This window comes from Pinus tabuliformis, chromosome 6 (genome assembly GCF_031772625.1).
Source record: "Pinus tabuliformis cultivar Carrire ecotype Pingquan chromosome 6, CPIR1, whole genome shotgun sequence".
Taxonomy (NCBI): Eukaryota; Viridiplantae; Streptophyta; class Pinopsida; order Pinales; family Pinaceae; genus Pinus; species Pinus tabuliformis.
The window spans coordinates 578,266,302-578,287,348 of NC_142292.1; the positions used below are offsets into that span (position 1 = coordinate 578,266,302).

A 21,047-nucleotide genomic window follows, 5' to 3' on the forward strand; every position below is an offset into this window, starting at 1 on the left:
ATTTTCATTCTCACTATCTCCACCATCGCTCCCTCTCCCTCTCTTCACCATTCCATCTCTCTTTATCTCTCTCTTATTCCTTATTTATTCCCCCTCCATCAGTGTTTCTATCTCCCTCCCTCTCTCCTCCTCCTTCTCTCCCCCATTATCTCACCATCTCTCTTCCTATTTGTATATTGTATATTGCATGATATTTTATTTAGAATTTATTCAAGGAACAATTCCACTATGTGCATGTATAAAGAAATTTGTATATAGCAATGATTACATGATCTATTTTCCATGTGTGTACAAAACTATTCTCATACAATTATAATTAACACATTAAAGAATATTGGTACTATGCGTGGAGAACTGAACATGTATATGACATCCACTTCTTCCACTATTCTATAACCTGCATACCATTTACCATTCAACATCAAGAATAAAACATAAACAAGAATCTAACCATAATTACTGCTTGGAAAACCTTCACGAAGTGAGCATGTCCCATCCAACCATGAAATGCCTCTACATGTTCCACCAAGCTAAGAACTTCTTGCTCTTCAGAATCCACAACACTTTGATTCCTAGCTTGTTTATTTTATAGATTTTTCTTCCCAACATATTTTAGTAGCATTCTTGTTTAAGATCTGCCAACCTTTTGCACATGTCTTTTTGCTTTAGTTCTTCTGAAAATATTCTTTTATTTTTCTTTAAAGCATGCATTTCTCTCCCATTGTGCTTTATTCCACCCCGCGTAGTATTTATCTCCAACTATGTGATTAACATAATCCTTCTCTCCCATTATGTTAATTTAATTCAATTTTTATTGTTTTATCCTAGGGATTTTTATGAGACTCTTAGGGAATGTCCATCATGTGGACTTGACCACCAACAATGTTTTCTAGGATGGAAAGAAGTATTCTACACTCTAGTTCTCTTTCCTAAATATTTCTGAGCAATTTATTTATTATCTCAAATAATAATAAAATAATTACATCATCAAAGAAGTCTCATGATGGCTTTCATCGCCATTAAATCCAGTAATAGTTCAATGTCTAAAAATAGTCAATGTCTAAAAACAAGATCCATAGGGATGTTAAAATCTCCATCCCTTTCTCATCTCTCAATATCCCTCCCCTACATCTCTCTTTCATAACTCCCTCTCTCTTTATCTCTATTTATATCTCACTCTCTCTATCTATATTTTTTCCATTCTTCATCTAACTCCCCTCCATATCTATCTCTATGCCCCTCCCTCTATCCTTATCTCTCTTGCTCACAATCCATCTCCCTCCCCCTCCCATCAATCTCTCTCCCTCTATCAACCTTTACCTCTATTCCCAATTACTCTCATTCCCTCTCTTCCTAACATTGTCTCTCCGAATATCTCTTCTTCCCTCTCTATCACCCCTTCTCTCTCCCACTCTCTCTCTCTACTTCGATCTCTATCTAGACTCTAGAGATATGTCTCTCTCTCTCTCTCTCTCTCTCTCTCTCTCTCTATATATATATATATATATATATATATATATATATATATATTCTCTCTTCTTCCCTCTCTATCCCTCATCGTTTTTCTCCCTCTATCTTTGTTTGTGTTTCCCTCCCACCTATCTCTCCCCCCTATCTGTATGTGTTTCTTCTCCTCCCTTTGTCTTCCTCGATATCCCACTTCCCTCTTTGTCTATCCCTCTCTCCTTGAACCCTATCTCTATCTGCCTCTACATATCCTTATCTGTATCTCCCTTTCTCACTTTTCCTTCCTCACTCCTTCCCCCACTCATTCTCTACCCCCCACATCTTATACCTATCTCTCACTCTTCTCATTCCACTCTTTCCATCTCTCTTTTTCTCTCCCCGCCCCCATCACACTTACACACTTTCTATCTCTATCCCCTCCCCCTCTCTCTTTCATCACCTCCCCACAACGACCCCCTTCAGACTTTGTCTCTCTCTTCCTCCCTGTGTTTACTATGATTATCTCTCTCCCTCTCCCTTTCCCACCATATTTCCTTATCACTCTCTTTTTTACTATCACTCACTCTTTTACCTCATTCACCAATGCATTCTTCCCGACCCCACGTCCTCTCTCTATTTATTTCTCTCTTTATCTGCCTTGCCCCCTTCTCTCTCTCTCTCTCTCTCTTTTTGGAAAAATAGATATGCAAAGAACAATCTATTCTCCACAATTTTACAAATTTTTGTAGCAAGATTCTATCATTTAGGTTCTCAAAGGTTGCACTAACTATATGCATTATAATTTGCATGAAATATAATATACCAATGAATCTAGGAAAACCCAAAATTCACATAGTTACACACAATTTCTATATAAATGATTATATCTTTGATAGTCTAATTCATTTGTATATATTTCTTCTTTTTAGACCATTTTCAAATTCATTAAGTACCTCTAATCATTTCTCCAAATTAACATTTTTTTTTCAAGTTTGAATCACCACTTACCTATCTTGAGAGACCATCATTAACTTATACACCAATATTAACATTATTTATAGATATGTGAAAAAAAAGTGAAAACAAAAAACTTTACAAATATAAAATTTAAATTACCACTTTTGCATTAAAGAGGTTCTCAAATTTATATGTCCTCTCTTATTTGTTTAATAAATTAATTACCTATAATAACTCATTTTTAATAATGATAACTTATCCTCTTAAATTATGTACAATGAATATGAAGTGATTATATTGATTTGAAAGTTACATAATAATAAAATAATTTGCAGTGGTATGATCTGGATTATCCACAGTTTTGTGTTTATTCTGTCGACGTTTCAAACCCCAAAGAGAGTCCATCATCAGGACTAATAGAATATGAATGAAAAAAAATATTAGAAAAGAATATTCATTATTTTAATTATAGACTTCGTTATGGTATTATATTCAAGGTTATAATTATAAATAATATATTAATTATTAAATGATTGCAAAAATACAAAAGTTATTGAGATTAAAAAAAACTAAGGGATTGTAAGTGCAAATATTCCCTAATATAAAATTTATTTATCTTTGTCTTTAATATAAATGCCTTATACTATAATTCAAAACAAAGATGTTATAAACGAATATTAATGATAGATTTAGTTTTGTTAATACATTTAAAGGTTATACATATATAAATAATATAACAAGTATTAAATAATTAAAAAAAGACAAAAGTGTTAACGTAGAAAAAGGAAGAGTGAAGGGGATTATAATTCAAAATATTGCCTACATTACTTTGCAAGTCACTCCATCTTTATCAAAATGTTTCAATATAATAAGTACTTCTTCATAAACAAACCTTTACAAAGTGAGGATATATGTTGTATAGTTTTCGTTTGGAAACACTCCTCTTTAGAATTCTATACATTAGAAATAATAACATCCTTTTCTTGCTTGAAAACCCATAGCTATAATTCTAATTAATGCATAGAGGTTATAAAAGTGAATTCTAACTTTCAATTATGTATAAGGAGGTTGGTGCTTGAGGAGTGAGAATGCACAATAATATGGGAAATTTTAAAGTCGGATAATTTTGCCTATTATAAAGTTTGGGATAATCATAAAAATTATTTTAAAAAAAAATTCCTTTAATTTAACATGCATTGAAGTACTCATTAACATGTGAATGAGAAAAAAACAAAAACATTTCACGTGCATTGAAGTCCTAATTAACACGTAAATGAGAAAAAAACAAAATAAAACAAAAACAAAAAATGTCAGAACAAATCTTAAATGATTGAATATTATTTACAGTTTTCTAATCGGCTAAGTCAAGAATCTTGAATATATATTAAATTAAAATAAGAAATTCAATTTAATATCTAAAATCTATATTATATTATATTTACTTAGCGAATAAGGTCAATACGAAAGTCAACTTTACCAGTAACGCAAAACACTCCTGATTTAAAAACAGTAGTAGTTATTCAAAATAACTGAGAGGGTGTTGTCCCGCACACTCCCCCAGCATAACTACATTGAAGCACTCTATGTTAGTTTTCTAGGAATAAACTAAACAGTTTAAAACCTTAAAAAGTTTATATTAGCCTATTTCTGCGGCTAGGTTAGCAGAGTCCTCTGAAGTTAGAAGTTTAAATCTAAGGTCATAAATAGTAATGGAATAAAGTCCTTTGAAGTTAAAGTTTAAATTTAAGGTCATAAATATTAATGGAATAGTATGCATTTTTTATACTAGTGATTGGAGACTCTTACAATGAATTATATTGTTAGAGTTTTTTTTAATAGCACTATGTAATATGTGTGATCTGTGTAGATTACACATATTATATAGTGTTATTTTGGTAATTTTTGACAATTCTCTATATGGTTAAGAGCATGTGTTTTTTCCTAAAAGTTTATAGGTTTAAAACCAGAGCCGGTAAAGTATGTATGTTTTTATGTTTTTATAGACTTAGAAGTCAAATCACTGCCACTAGGCCGGTCCCTTGTCCCACAAGCAAGGGGGTCTCATACACCAGTGTGGTGTATGGCTTGGCAGTGACCTTAAAATTGAATAATAATAATAATAATAACAATAATAATAATTTAGAGTAGAGTATGTATGCCTTTAGAGTAGAGTGTATGGCTTCACTCTGACCTTACAATTGAATAATAATAATAATAATAATAACACCAATAATAATAATTTAGAGTAGAGTATGTAACAAGGGGGTCTCATACACCAATGTGGTGTATGGCTTCGCTGTGACCTTAAAATTGAATAATAATAATAATAACAACAATAATAATAATTTAGAGTAGAGTATGCATGCTTTAGTAGACTTAGCAGTCAAGTCACTCAAGGGAGGTGAGTCCCTTGTCCCACAAACAAAGGGGTCTTGTGCACCAATATGGTGCTAATGTGGTGTATGGCTTGGCCCTAACCTTAAAATTGAATAATAATAATAATAACAATAATAATAATTTAGAGTAAAATATGTATGCCTTTTAAAACTTAAGAATCAAATGAATAGAAAGAGATGAATCCCTTGTCTCACAAATAAAAAAAACTTATACACCAATATAATATCCTCACTTTAAAATAAAATAAAATAATAATAATATGCAACCTCCTCTCTATCCCTATATATAACTTACAATGTTAGGTATAGAAACCGATGTGGTAAAGGTTTGCTTAAATTATATTTAAATCTTTACCATTGGAATTTTAATCCTAATCCTAGGGGAATTTTTAATTACAGGGTTGTGGGATGTATAAGTTACAATGTTAGGTATAGAAACCGATGTGGTAAAGGTTTGCTTAAATCTTTACCATTGGAATTTTAATCCTAATCCTAGCGGAATTTTTAATTACAGGGTTGTCGGATATATAAGTTACAATGTTAGGTATAGAAACCGATGTGGTAAAGGTTTGCTTAAATTATATTTATATCTTTACCATTGGAATTTTAAACTAATCCTCGGGGAATTTTTAGTTACAGGGTTCTCGGATAATTGGCATGAATGGTTTAATAGCAATGCTTAAGAAATTAATCATAGTTTTATTTAACTATATAAAATAATATTTCAATAGGCTCACCATTACGTGTGTGAAGAATCTACGTTGGCAAGTTATGTGATTGCCAGTTGCCATAACATGTGTTTGCTATTATTTAATTAATCCTTGCGCATCATAGCTGTCCAATGTTACACATCATTGCCTCAACGGTAGCCGTTCACAGTACAGTGCAGAAAGCTATAAATATGAAGAATCCATCCCCAGCACTTCCTCACTGCTTTATGTAACAAATTTGGAGAAGATATCCACTGATCGAAAATGGCTCTCTTCAACATACATAGCTGCTTCTTACTTACTCTATTAGTCATAGCATTTTGCATTTTGAATGGTATTTCAGAAGCAGAAGCCGCCCCACCGGCGCTTCTGACAAAAAATTCAACCGATCCACCGTTTGGGAACTCGTAAGAATAACTCTCCAACTCTGAATACCATTCACTTATATATTTTCTTTGGTCGAGATTATTTTGACATGAACGGCTAGTACTTTTGCATGGGAAGCCTAATTGCATGCAATAAATTTATATAATGACTTGCACTTTCTATGAATCTGTGTAATAATTAAACTTTTGTTATTTTTCAGGCTTATTCGAACAGTGAATGCCTCTGGCGTTCAAATTTATGAATGTCAAAAGAATTCAACTTCAACTGTGCTCCAGTATACTTCTGTTGGGGCAATGGCCACGCTCTACTCTCCCAATGGTATTCGTGTAAATGGGAATTTTACATCAGTGGGTTATCATTATTTCCTGGCTGAGCCTCTCGCTCAAGGCGGGAAGCCCACCTTTGCGTTCAGCATGGAGGCAGGAGAAGCCATCTCGGCTATCCCCGAATCAACTGTAACAGGTACGGCAACATTTTCTTTCTGTAACATGAAAATCCTCAGAAGCCGAACTGTAAAAGTTTGCTTATAATCTTTGAACTTGGATTATGATAATTACCGTTTATTGAGAAAATGCTAATAAATTAATTGGTTTGTTTTGACACAGGGACTGTACTCGCTAGGAAAATGACTATTACAGCAGATGTGCCTGATTTGCTACTTAAGGCCGTTTCGCACAGTGGGAACGGCAATGCGAGCTCGGTATCTTATGTACAACGAGGGCATGGCAAGGGCGGAGTTCCTCCATCTCCTCAGTGTAATGTGGTTGGAAACCAACTGCAAATTCCATATTCTGCACAATATCTATTCTGGCAGCAGGATCGATGCCTCCCCATGGGAATTCCTGCAGTAATAAGAGTTTCAAAGGATTTTAGTCCTCTTCTCAGCCTTTACTCGGAGGGAATCCAGTATTACAAATTCAATGGTTCTTCTTGGAATAATTTCAATGTATCAGCAGATCTATACAATTCTCCAGGCCAGGAGGTTGTGGGTCGGCACTATTTCCCTACAAAACCCGATCAAAATGGAGGACAACGCACGTGGGAACTGTTCATGCCTTTCAGTCAAGTGACTGCAAAGGTTGTGAGTTCAATTACAAAGCAATCTGATAGTATTGCCTGGAGTAAATTGAACGCTACCAGTCATGGTGGAAACAAGTAAGTGATTGAACCCAACTGCTTTCGCATTTTGATATCTTCCTAATTTTCCTATTTCTACTGCTGCGATGATGACACAATATTACTGTTGGTCTTGCAGAAATGGATTATTTCGAAACGTGAAATACGTGCAGAGAGTTTCTACTGTAGGAGGTCTTCCTCCTCAAATAACGTCCGGATCTGCCGTGGTAGGAGAGGAATACACGTCTCCCTATTCAGCAATCTATTGGTTTTATGTGTGATCACTCTTCTGATCCAATAAGGCAATGCCAGATTCAAATGTCAATGAACGTTTTGGTTCTCTGTTTGATCACTCTTCGGACCCAATAAGGCAACGCCAAACTCAGAAGCCAATGAATGTTTTAGAGTATAACTACTAGACTGTACTGAAGTATTTTCAATGTCGTTGAATGCTTTAATTTTTGTAATTAATTTGAAGTGACAATTTAATTTATTTGGCCGATACTTGGCCATGCTGTCTCTCTGGCCACCGAGTACTTTGCATCTGTCAACTCCCATTATAACTAAACTAATCACTTCGAAAAAAAACCATCCTAGAGACAGCTAATCATAATAATGATTAATGTTCATTGACATGGTTTAATCAAATTAAAAAATATTTTTTTATTAACTTTAAATTGTAATATGTACTTTTTAATATGAAAATTATATAAGGATAAAAAAATTGTATTTTTTTTTTTGGTTTATTTTTATATTATAATAATTCAGTTTTTGAAAAGTTAAATATAATTTTATTTTCCCTAATAAATATTTTATATAATATATATATATATATATATATTTTGTTTCATTAATTGATGTTTATATGTTTTATATGTGATATAGAATAATTTATTTAACTCTTTGATGGTTATGATGATTAATGGACTGGGTAAAATGTTTGTGATGTTTTAGGTAATTGTAAATATTTAATTTTTGTAGTTAAATAAATTGGATATTATTATTTAAATTTATATATTTAATATTTTGATTAAGTTATATATAAATCAAATGTTTGGGTGATAACAAGTTATATAATTTTCACATGTCCAGTAGTTAGGATAGGCAATTACCTATCTCTAACTACTTCCATGAATATTTATTCTTAAGGAAGGGATCAAGAGGGTATTGGTACCTGAGATGAGAAAAGAAGAAGAAAATGAGAGGTTTAGTCCAAAAGCTAAGTCTGGTTAAGACCAAATAGTTGTGACATGGTAAGACTGTTGATCTTCCAAGAAAGTATCATGCATGTGAGTAACAACTAGGGGGGACTTTGGCTTGAAAGCGTGTCTGATGGTTGGGAGGAAATTTGGAAACACACAGTTGCATTTGATTCAAACAATCAACAATATTTCTACAGGAATCAGATAAATACTTATATTTATTGGAAGTTCAATATACTATTAAAGATAATACTTGTATTTTGTTGAAAGAAACAGATGTGCTATTTTATTAAAGTCCAAACGATTATCATTAGAAGAATTTAGTTAGCATGGTAGATATCTAACAGCCATTAGCAAACTACAATAAGATTTGTGATTAAAAGTAATAACTTTCATTCGGAAGAGTTCATCTCCTAGGGTTATAACATACAATATTTAAGAACAGGAACTGGAAAATAAGAAACCCTTAGTAGCTAACTAAAATTGTATTAGAAAAATTTCTGAGCAAAAGAAAATTGCAGGTCTCTTAAGGGAAAAAATAGTATTATTCATAAACTTTCCATATAGGAAAATACTTGATAATACTTGATGTGGGGTTTCAATACTTTATAATCTGTTAGCTATAAATACAAGCGTGAACAATAAATCAAACTCTAAAGCCAAATCAGGCTTAATAAAACTGTACAATTAGAAAAAAAAAAAAAAAAAACATTTTAAGGGATACCAGAACTATCAAGATATCCCATAACAAGTCTTATCATTTGAAATTATTAGAAATTTCGGAAGACAAAAATCTACACTCAAAATAGGTATGGAGCTTATAGGTAAAATCTATCAAAATTTGTATGCAGAAAATTATCACAGGAATATATATCAAACTACCTTCATGTTGGGATACGATTTAAAAACCGCAACTGGTTAACAAAATGAATGTGATATTAACAGTATGAAATATAAGCTAATATGTGAAAAATGGAAAATCGGTTGTTGCCCTCTTATTACTAGAGCAGGATAAGCCAACTCGAGGCAAATCTCGTAAGAGATTATAAAAGAACAGACCTGTGCTATGAAGGAAAATTGGACTCCTCAATATGTATAAACCATATCATTACACAGGACATAGAGATTTCGTCATAACGGAGTTCCATTTAATATAGGAACCTGGGAACAAAATTAATCTTTCATATACTGCTTTAAAGCTTAAAACACAAAATAATTTACAAAGAAAATTTGTACACCAACTCGGGTTGTAAGCCCAGAATAATAACTTAGATTAACGGTCGCATCATGTTCAGTACATAGAAATACATTGCCACCAGGGCATCTATTTGTAGATTTCACGACACCTATGACTTAACTACGAATGAACAAAGAGCTAAGCTATAAGATGGCATGATAAGCTGATAAACCCATCAAGATTCTGAAGCTTTGCATTCCAAGAACTTTCAAGACAAGCATTCACTTTACCCAAAGGCCGGACGAAGTATTGACACTGCAATGTGCAAACTGGCATAAGGAGGAAGGGTTTTGATTTCCAGCAATCATACCCTTGCCATATGCATCCGACGAAACCTATCCAAAAACCATGCGAACCAGTTATCAAACCGAAAGACTGCAAATGTAGTTGCAAAAACAATGTACAAGCTTGATCATGAAAGCCCAATACCTGAGCTGGAATGTTTTGATAGAGAAATCCCCTGGAGGTAGCAAGCGCCAGAACCATCTCCGTGGAACGAATCGCGCAACAAACATTCACGACGGAGCTATGGCATAGCAGGATGGACTTCAGCAATAGAACATAGCAGTAGAAACGAACGAGTATGAATGTCGGATGCCATGAACCAGAACCAGAATACTCTACCAAACCAAAAGGGAAATGCCAAAATCGCCCAACAATGCGACTGCCAAAGGGTTTAAGGGAAACTCTCATCGTCGTCCGATGGAGTAGCTGCATGGTGAACCATCAATGGGGTGACGTCCCCGAGGAAGTGATTGGCAGCTGCGAAGCAACCGGAAGGGCCCAGAACCATGTTCCTGCCAACCCTTGGGTGAATCCAAGAGATAGCCATTAGACTATAGTCACATTACCTTAAAGAAATCAAGTTGCAAATTAAGGAATTTAGACTTATCCATAACATTGTATAGATAATCTTCGGCAAAATCACATAACCAATCTTTTGTCGACCAACCAATGTGGTTCATCGCATAACCAATCTTTTGTCGACCAACCAGTGTGGTTCATGGTGAGTACAAGTTGAAGAACCAATCCGGATTAGCTGATTAAATAGAGTGTGAAGATACTCTCCAACTGTTATATTGCCAACGGCTAATTTGACCTAAGGATCCCGGTCAAACCACTAATTTAACTATTAACATTTCTATAAATAGCTAAAACAGTTAGATTTGTTAATTATATCTAAGATTAAAAACATTTAATAATATGATTATTGAATAATATCGCTGTTTATTATTTAAATATAATGGTCATATATTTATTAGATGATCTATAATTATTATTATTCTACTATTATTTAAGTATAAATAAACGATACTCTTAAAATTTAGTTATCTTAGTTAAAATTATACTATTTTAATATTTCTTATTTACATATAATGGTCCTATATAATAGCTAAAATAGGTAATTATAAACATATAAATAGCTGTAATAATATCTAAGATTAAACTTATTGAAAAATATAATATCCATGTTTATTATTTTCTTTCATTTTTTAAGTATAATAATCTATAAATATTATCATTCTAATATTATTTAAATATAAACAAATGTTAATCTTAGAATTTAGTTATCTTCGGTAAAATTTTACCATTCAATTATTTATTATTTAAATATGATGGTCCATTCGAACACTAATCACCTATGTTTATTAATAAATCCATATTTATTTAATAATTCATAATACCAATAATAAATAGAATTCCTATGAAAAAAAAAAAAAAATTATGAGAATAAAGTAATATTCACGTTTATTAATACTAAAATAACAATATTGATGTTATATCATATATATATTTATTTATACTACTATCTAATTCTCTTTTAAACCTAATGGTCATTGGTAAACTATGTCTCCTTTAATATATAAATAACCGATTTATATTTATTAAATACTCAATATATACTCAATATTCCATTATTAAAGTTAATTATGTCATTAGGTAAATATAATATTACTTATAAGGTTTAAAAGGGTTTTTTTAGACATTAGTAAAGGAAGCATATTTAATCAAAATAATGGAACCAAAAAATCTAATCTAATAAACCCAATATTATCATAAACGGGACAAGGTTAATACCCTAAAACTAGGACTAATCCGCCAAAAACGAAACTTAAGGAGGGGGAAGACGGAAACACAAGGGGAATGAGGAGGCTAGGAAGACAAGGCTGGGACCCAGCAGCTGCTAATCTTCCAACCATCATCCCTATTAAGATTATTCGGCCTTTTTTCAATCTCGAGGGCCTCTCTAAATTTGCAAATTATTATGTACTCATAGAGCATCCATTATTTATAAGTGTAATACATGGATGTTTAATACATTGCAGATGTTTCGATTCGAATATATTTATTTCATTATTGTCTTTTTTTAACTACTATAATTAATATAATAACTACATATGTGACCATGTTTTAAGAGAATGTGTTTTCATTTTCAAAGTTTTTTGGTATGAGAGAGATACAAATTCTTTAATCTACATGGAGCTTTTGAGAGTTTATTTTCTCCAAACCATGTTTATTTTTTTTATTATATGAAAAAATTATAATTTTATTCATAAAAATGAGTGAGAATTATATTCTTTAAATACATATGCTATGTGTATTCTTATATTAAAAAAAAAACCAAAATGAAAACCTAGGTGAAAGAGCTCATATAAATGTCGAGTTCCTCTAACATTGTCTATATACATGTTATACATTAATTTTAGTGCTAAAAGTTTTAAAAAAAAGAGAAAGGTCATGTGATTTAAGAAACAACATTCATAGGCTTCCAATCGAGTAACAACCACAAATACAAAATCACAAATAGAAATACCTATAACAATAATGAAGAGTAAATCCAGTAGACATAAAGTGATGCACATATTAAGTTGCAACACACCCCTGAAAGCAATCCTTGTGTAGCTGGTGTTGAATCTCATAGATCTATGCATCCATGTGCTCTATAATATTCCACACGCCCTATTCCATATTGAGGCCTTCTTTAGAAATGCTATCTGTAGTTTTGTTTCCTTCCCTATAAATTTGTTTGCATGTGAAATAAGAGAAAGAGTCATAATCCCCATAATTTCCTCCAAAATAAAATAATATTCTACAAATATGTGATTTATTCAGGCAATTGATAGTAAGCATTGAAGTCCCCAAAAATATGGATCTATGTGAATCTTTGTCTAAGGAAAACAATAGTTTCTTTTTACAAGCTAAGTATTCATCCTCTTTGTTGGTCCCTCTTAGCAAACCATTTTTTTAGTGAAAGTGTTATGCCTTCGAAAGGTATAGGTTGTCACATGTTTAAGGACAATCCATTGAAAAAAGCCCAAGGTCAAGTTTTACGAATTAGTTCAAGTTTGAGAACTCTAGGAGGGGAATTGCCTTTTTCTTGGGGAAAGTGGCTTAATATGGCAAGGACTTCCACAGTGATATGATCAAGGATCGACTGCTTATCCTAAAAAAATTGTTGTTACCGGCTAGCCAAACACCCAAAAAATAATTAATGGGAGGGATTTGATGACATGACTATTGTAGTTCAAGCACTAGGCTTTCCATACTTCTTCAAAGTTTGTACCTTCCCAAAGAATTGAATGACTAAAAATATTTCTACAAGTAGACCATACTTGTTGATAAAAGGGACATGCAGTAAATAAGTGTGGGATGGATTCATCATTGTTTTTACATAGAGAGAAGCATCCTGGTCTATTGATCAAGATTTTTTGTAAAATATCCCAAGTTGGTGCCTTTCTTGAAATTAGGCACCACATGAAGAATTTATCTTTTGTTGGGCACTTTACACATGAGACCGCCTTCCTCCACCAGATTTTGTCAAGAGTCACTCATTCATCCTGAAGAAAGAGGTAACCTATCTTGGGGGTGTAGATTCTGAAAAGGGAAATGCTCCAAATGAGTTCATCATATTTGTCTGTCAATCTAATATGTCCAGCTAAGAGAGCTTGTAAATATGTCTACCATGTGCCACGTAAAACCTCCTCTATTCCTAGCTCCCTAATTGATGGCCATCCTAGACTCCAAATTGAGGAGGTTGTGGGATTTTAAACTTGAGACAACATGGTATAAGCTCTGTCGCTTAAAAAATTGATGAGCGGAAAGGGAAGTAGGCGGTTTTGACCATTGCCACGCCATAGGTCCAAGTCAATTCTGCCTTTGATCCCCTGCTAGTTCTTTAGGGCAACCCATTTCCAATGGTGTCAAAGGATTTGAGCACTACCCTCCAGGTGATTGATGAATTTATACTAGATTTGTCAATCATTTGAATCCAATATTCTAGAGAGCTAGGGGAAATGTATTTGTGTGTGACCACCTACATCGATAGGTTGTTTTAGGAAACCAAATTCCATTAACATTTGGTAGAAAGGGCTTTTAAAAATAGATGAATATTCATCAAGCCCTAGCCCCCAACACTTTTGGCATAAACCTTGTGATTAATATTAAACCCTATGATTAATATCATAAAACTTAGGATTGTAAACCCTAAGAGATTAAATGCTAAGTTTAATATATTAAAACCTAATATTATTATTACACGCCCTATTATCATAAAATCTAATATTAATATATCAATATTATAAAACTCTAACATTATAAAACCTAATATTAAAAACCCTAAGATTAATGTTATGCAGCCTAAGATTAATATATTAAACCTTAACATTAGAAACCCTAGGATTAATATTATAGACCCTAATATTATGATTAAAACATAATATTAATATTATAAATTTGAGAATTATAAACTTTAGGAATGATATTATAAAACCTAGGACTAATATTAAACCATCATTAACGTTGAGCATGCATTACCATGGTTTTTAAAAGAGCAAACCATGGTTTTTAAAAGAGCATTAGGGTTACAATGGTTTCCCAAATATGACCATTCTTGACCTTACTTGACCATGGTTGACCTAGGTTGCCAACTATTGAGCATGACTCACAATGATTGATGAACGTTGACCATGCTACATCAGTCAACTATGATTGACAATGGTTAACCGTAGTTTGATGCTTGTTAAACCTAACAATCCAATATAAGACTCCATGGTCAACCATGGCCATCCACTATGGTTCACTCTAGGTCACTTATAGATACATTATGATTCCCAAGGTGGGTATGGTTCACTATGGTAGTCATGTTGATTATTGTTGACTATGATGCCCATGTGAAATATAGTTGACCATGTCAACAATAGTTACCCATACTTAAGATGTGTTAATGTATAAATTAACTTATAGTTTAGAATTTATAAAGGTGTAGATTAATATGTTATTAATGTGTCATTAATTTTATATTAATCTTTTTAATGTTATTTAAATATTTTAGTAGTTTTATTCATTTTATATTAATAAATTTTTATATAAATGTTTATTAATTTTATATTAAGCCTCCATGGTCAACCATGCCCATGCACTAGGATGTTTATGGTTGAACACGATGTCAACCATGTTGATGGTTGACAATGGTCATAGGGATTCACTCGGGAGCAATACCACACCACGTGCATTCATATTGGTGGATATATATTGAGAAAAAAATGACATAATATATTGAGCACATGGTAGGGGGTATATGGTTTTTATATTGGCAGGTATAAAAAATGGAGCTCAAATTTAATGAAAAATATAAAGGAGTATAAAAAATGTTAATGAAAAATGGATACCTATAATATATAGTGAAAGGAGGGTTTTTTAAATTGTGAAGGTGTATTGGGTTAGTATTGGTAGGGGGTTGAATAATGTGATTTTTAGAGTTATTTTCTTATATGTAGTCAAATTAATGGTATTGTTTTGTATACCATGAGATATGTCAAAGTTTCATTTAGTGACACTCTTGTGACAATGGTTGACCATGGTGACCATAGACAACTAATGTCAACATTGTCCATCAATAAAATTCCCCACTCTAATATTTCCAAGAAGATATATATATATATATATATATATATATATATATATATATATATATATATATATATATATATATAGATATATATATCTTTTGACCATGAATACCATAGATAGAAAGGTTGAAAATGTTTGACTATGTCATTGTGCTGACTATTGTTATATATGGTAAACATAGGGTTGACTATATATATATATATATAGAAAGGTTGCCAATGTTTGACTATGTCATTGTGTTGACTGCTATTATATATGGTAAACATAGGGTTAACTAAGATTAATCATGGTCAATTATTTAAACATTAACTATAAAGGTTTGATTATGTTTAAATATGTGTTTCAACACCATAGTCATATTGACTATAATGCCCATGTTTACCATAATTGACCATATCAACAAGAATCATTCATAGTTAAACATATGTTCATCTTAAATTATTTATAATTAAAACATTATAAATATGTATGTTAATATCTTATTAGTATATCATTAAAGTTATATTACACTCGTATCAATCTTATTTAAATGTTATATATATATATATAGATAGATAGCATAATTAAATCTTAGCAATATATTTAATATTAATTATTTATTAAATAAATATTGTATTAATAATAAACAATATTAAATTATTGTTTTAATTAATAAATTAATATATTAAATTCTATAAACTCTATATATTAAACCTTATACACCTTGTATTATTTATATATATAGATACCCAATATTTTGAACCCTAATAGTATAAACTTCACTTAACACTAAAATATATTATAATGTCATATTTCTAATTTATAAATTAATATATAGTTAATACACTATGAAGTTATGAATTTTGAATTAAGGAACCATTGAATCATGAGTATTAAAGAGAATATGATATATTTTTTTCATTACATAAACTTTGTACACAATTATCATGATATTAATTTTTAAGATTAAAAATGGGGAAAAGCAGCAACAACAAATTTATATATGTATTATGTTTCTAAATTATAAAATTACTAAATTTTTAATGTATAAACTGATTTAATATTAAAAAACTTTAGAACATTTAAATAATGGAAAATTCACAACTTAAATTTATAATTCTAATAAATTTTTATTAAATATATTAAACCAAAAAATATAATTAAAAATTCACGAATCGGATTTATACGACTATTTTCTGTGTATAAGCCCATTTAATATTAAATTTAATGGATCCCTACATTCGTTAACTATTGAAGCCTACCATCGAGATGCAAAACCTCTTATACATCATTATTGTTAGGGTACATCACTAGTTTAATTGTGTAAATGCCAATGGAAAAACTGCAAGCAATATTATTGAAGCCTACCATCGATATGCAAAACCTCTTATACAACGTTATTGTTAGGGCACATCACTAGTTTAATTGTGTAAATGCCAATGGAAAAACTGCAAGCAAGTGTAGAAAACCCTCTAGATGGTTGATGTTGTGACTAGAGTTGATTTTCATAATATAATATAAATTTAACATTAATGTATTTATTAATTTTTATTTTTTTTGGTCAAAGCATTTTCTTCATGTTTATAGAGTCAAAAAGAAACTATTATGAAAATGTATATATGTCATGTTCCATTTGGACATTGGTAAGAAAAAGGAATTTGTAAGAAAAAAAAAATGAAGTTTTGTTTCAGTCAAAGTCCACCAGACTAAAAAGTCAGCCCTTATCGGAACTAGTTGGCCCAAGTCTCCAAGAACCACCTATTGAACCCTCTTGGACAACTATATATGAGAGGTAGTTTGACTCATTTGGAAGATCATCCAATCATGCAACAAGAAGCATATCTAAACCTAACAAAGAAGAAGAGAAGGATGAATTAAAGAAGAGAGAAAATTAAGCAAAAAGAAAAGAATATTATTCCTTTTGTTGACTGGAAATTTTGATGCTACAACTTGCACCTATGAGGACATAAAACTATGAAAAGGACAAATTTTTATGTGCTATTGCAGGCCTGAAATTTCAAGGGTTGAAATTTCAAGACTGGAATTTTAGGAAGATGATGAGTTTGACCTATTTACTTTGACTTCAGACCTGACTTGGAAGAGTGTTGGAATTGGAGTTTTGGTGGCGGTTCTGGTTTTGGTCTTGGTCTTGGATATCTAGTTTTGATCTGATTCTATAAGAGAAGGATTGTTTGGATTTCCCCCTTATGGGGTTTTTGCCTTGGCTTGGAGGCTAATTTTGGTGTCTTTTATCTCTTTGTTTTTATGTTTAATTGGACATTTGAATAATTTCTAGATGAAGAATACATAACAAATAATAAAAGGATATCTAACATTCATAAGTAATTATCAAGAAGAGGAATGAAGCTTTAAACTACTTTAAAGTTGGTTTCTCAACATGGTATCAAAGCTAGTAGATCTAGATTCTTTTGTGATTAGAGTAAAAGTTTCAAGTTATGTGGAAGATCCGAAATAGTCTTCTCCAAGTCTGAATCTTAGGCTACTTTCAGAGGTATGAAATATATACCATAGTCTGAATTTATTTCCATTTAAAATTTTCTTTGTGGCTTGAAGGTGATTAGTAAACTAAGACAAAGAGGATTCTAGGTCGAGACATAAAGGAGAAAATAAAGGCTATTATTATGATGATATGAGAATGTTTTATGGTGAAAATATGAGACCAAGATGAAGACATGCCCAAAAATATTCTCTAATATCCTAATGTAGATGATGCTAAACCTTTGAAAGTCTATTCCATGCAAAATTTAAAACTTGTATCTTTGAGATATATATGTATGTAAAGAATTATACTCACGAAAGAAATCTAAGGTCTGAATTATCCCGTCGCAAAAGATATCTGAACCTATGTTGAAGAGACCTATGATCCAAATCATATAGAAAAGAATATATTCGCTTAAGAGAATACTATAATTGAAGCTCATCAACATTAAAGCTCATTAACATACATACAACTGAGGCTACATGCTCAAGAAAATTTGGGAGGAAAATAAAAAAGGTATGGGGCATAAAAAAGGTAAAATATGAAGCTATATCTCTGTGGAATCTTTGAGGCACAAAATAGTACGAGGTATAATCTCTAATACATGTAACAAGTGCTTTTTTGGGGCATGGCAATTTCTAAAGCATGGAAACAATGTATCTCCTTATAAGAAGAATTGTGATGCTAGGAATCTGAAGGAATATAAATTTTGTGGAAGCAAAACAAATATCAAACCTCATCTCTATGATAAAATATCTAAATGATAGTCAAATCTATGGAAAGATAACTAGTAATAAGTTGGAAGATTGTGTCTCTAAAACAAATATCACTTGTTTGTGTGGAAGACTATATGCATGGCTCACACAATGACATGTGCAAAGGACTAAAGCCCACTATGATCTGAAGTTGACCTTGTTACAAATCGTTGTGAAGGAAAAACCTATGACATTTTGTTTTTGGCTCACTGGAAAGTCACCTTGCTGGATCAAAATTCTGTAAAAGGAACCAAAAATATGAAGCTCATCTCTATGGTAACCGAATTGAACTAATACAATACTACAATGTTACAACATGAAGAAAATCCCAACATTCATAAAAGTCTTATAATCTCAATCTTTGTAGCATTACGTGAATATTTCTTGAAGAAACTCGAAGAATTATATTAAAGTGCACCAAATCTCTACAACATCTCTTTTGTAGGATGAAAGTTTTCAAGATTCGTCACAATGTCATAAGGATTATAATTTGTATCCTAGTTTGAAGATGAAATGTCTAATGAAGAAGACGATAGTTGAAGAAAAATGAAAAAAAACACCTCTACTACAAGGAACCCAATCTCTAATGAAAGAGGACTTTAACTCTACGTTTGTGACTGATCTCGATAATAACTGAAGGTTTGAATGGGTAAGGTTGAGAAGGTACATCCAACTTCTATTTATTTAAAAGTTCTCTTGTGATGTCAATGATAACTCTGCTAGATTATGACAAATCTAGGGAATACCATGTAGAGAAAGATAAACAATCTATTTCTCTCTTGAAAGTTAGTAATGTATTATAAAAAGGGTTTATATAGGTATATATTAAAGATCATATATATGTTACCAGTTAAATTATTTCCTTGAATATAAATACTAGGTTTCTCAAAATTAGTGAATTCCATCTCAAGTATAAAAGGCTTGTCAATAAAAAATTTAGGATTTGAAACTAACATTATTATATTTGTAGAATATGCAATTTTAAAGTATTGTAGGATATTGAACCATCTAGAGTTGGAAACCCTCGAAAAGTTATAAATTAGAAAAACCTTAAGGACAAGCCCTAAGATTAATCATATATACTGATAAAAGAAACTCTAGTTCTTGGAAAAGACAAAATTGACATCATTAGGTTAACACAATAAGTCCAATCTTAAGAGGGAGCTGACCTTCCTTAAAAAGATAATTACTCTACATCTTCTTTCTTTGATTACTATTGTTATTTTGTTTATGCAATTTGATTGTGTTCTTTCATATTCTATTGGGTTATGTTATATTCTTTCCACGACTAACCCACGTAGTTAACCGAGCAGTTAGAGCCCCCCCCTTTGTTGCGCCAATTGCGCAATGGGGGGGTCACAGGGGGGGTTTGAGGGGGGCAGGTAGCCCCCCTCTACAGGGTGTAGGATAGAGCATCGGGAATTTTTTTTGGACCCTATATTAGGTTGGTCAGACCTACCTATGGTTTTGTGCATGGTTTTCACACATGGTTTTGGATGCGATGGTTTTCGGTCCATGGCATTGGATGCTTCGGCATGTATAAAGATGTATTGTAACATTGAAAGGAACATAATGAAAAGTCAAGCTGGTAGTCCTGGTTTTGGGATCCAAGGGAAAATCTCTGTGTATATGTGTTTTTATGTGTTATTCTCTCGCATTGTTTATTTTCTGTGTTTTAGAATTCGTATGCAGGTGATTTCTGTACAGGGTTAAAACCTACATTTGGTATCATAGTTGTTTTGGCTTCAAGGGGATGCCTTTGTTGCTGAGGGGTTTTGCTCGGGACTGTGGTAGACCCTGTTTAGTGGGAGATCTACGGGATCAATTCTAGTGGTGAAAGAAGATGGCGAGTAGTGGAAAGATAGAGATCGAGAAATTTAATCATGAGAGTTTTGAGTTGTGGAAACTCAAGATGGAGGATCTGTTGGTGGATAAAGATCAGTGGATCACGGTAGATTTGGGTACTAAACCAACTGGAGTGTCTAATGAAGAATGGAAGAATTTGGATCAGAAGGCAAAGAGCACAATATGATTGTATTTCTCAGATTCAGTATTGCTGAATGTATCAAGGGAAGCTATGACAAAGGCTTTGTGGGACAAGTTAGGGACTTTGTACCAATCTAAGTCTCTGGTTAATAAACTGTTCCTACGGAAAAAGTTGTATAACCTGAGGATGAAAGATGGAGACTCGATGATAGAGCATTTGAATGCATTTAACAATGTGGTAAGTCAGTTCTTGTATGTCGATATTAAAATTTCAGATGAAGATAAGTGCCTTAGTTTGTTTTGTTCTCTACCAGATTTATGGGATATTTGGTTATTGCAATAGGTAGCAATGCAACTGCCTTGCAGTTTGATGAAATAGTCTCATCCTTGCCGATGAAGGAGATGAGACGTAAAAATATGGAGAGCCAAAATGGTGATGCATTGTTTGTACGAGGATGGTCCCAGA

At 32.1% G+C, this 21,047-nt stretch overlaps 1 protein-coding gene across 1 annotated transcript; it reads left to right on the plus strand.

The window, feature by feature from the left end:
- The first annotated feature begins 6,149 nt into the window (after positions 1-6,149).
- On the plus strand, positions 6,150-7,318 carry LOC149259847 (uncharacterized). Its single transcript, XM_089377697.1, has 3 exons — positions 6,150-6,358; positions 6,502-7,051; positions 7,152-7,318. The coding sequence occupies exons 1-3, from the start codon at positions 6,190-6,192 to the stop codon at positions 7,291-7,293; spliced, it is 861 nt and encodes a 286-aa protein (XP_089233823.1). The 5' UTR covers positions 6,150-6,189; the 3' UTR covers positions 7,294-7,318.
- The last annotated feature ends 13,729 nt before the right edge of the window (positions 7,319-21,047 follow it).

What these genes read in the sequence shown, in the direction of transcription:
- LOC149259847 (XM_089377697.1), top strand. Translation starts at nt 6,190, where the DNA reads ATGGCCACGCTCTACTCTCCCAATGGTATTCGTGTAAATGGGAATTTT. An exon ending in CCCCGAATCAACTGTAACAG is followed by an intron (nt 6,359 to 6,501) that starts GTACGGCAACAT and finishes GTTTTGACACAG; the next exon opens with GGACTGTACTCGCTAGGAAA. An exon ending in ACCAGTCATGGTGGAAACAA is followed by an intron (nt 7,052 to 7,151) that starts GTAAGTGATTGA and finishes TTGGTCTTGCAG; the next exon opens with AAATGGATTATTTCGAAACG.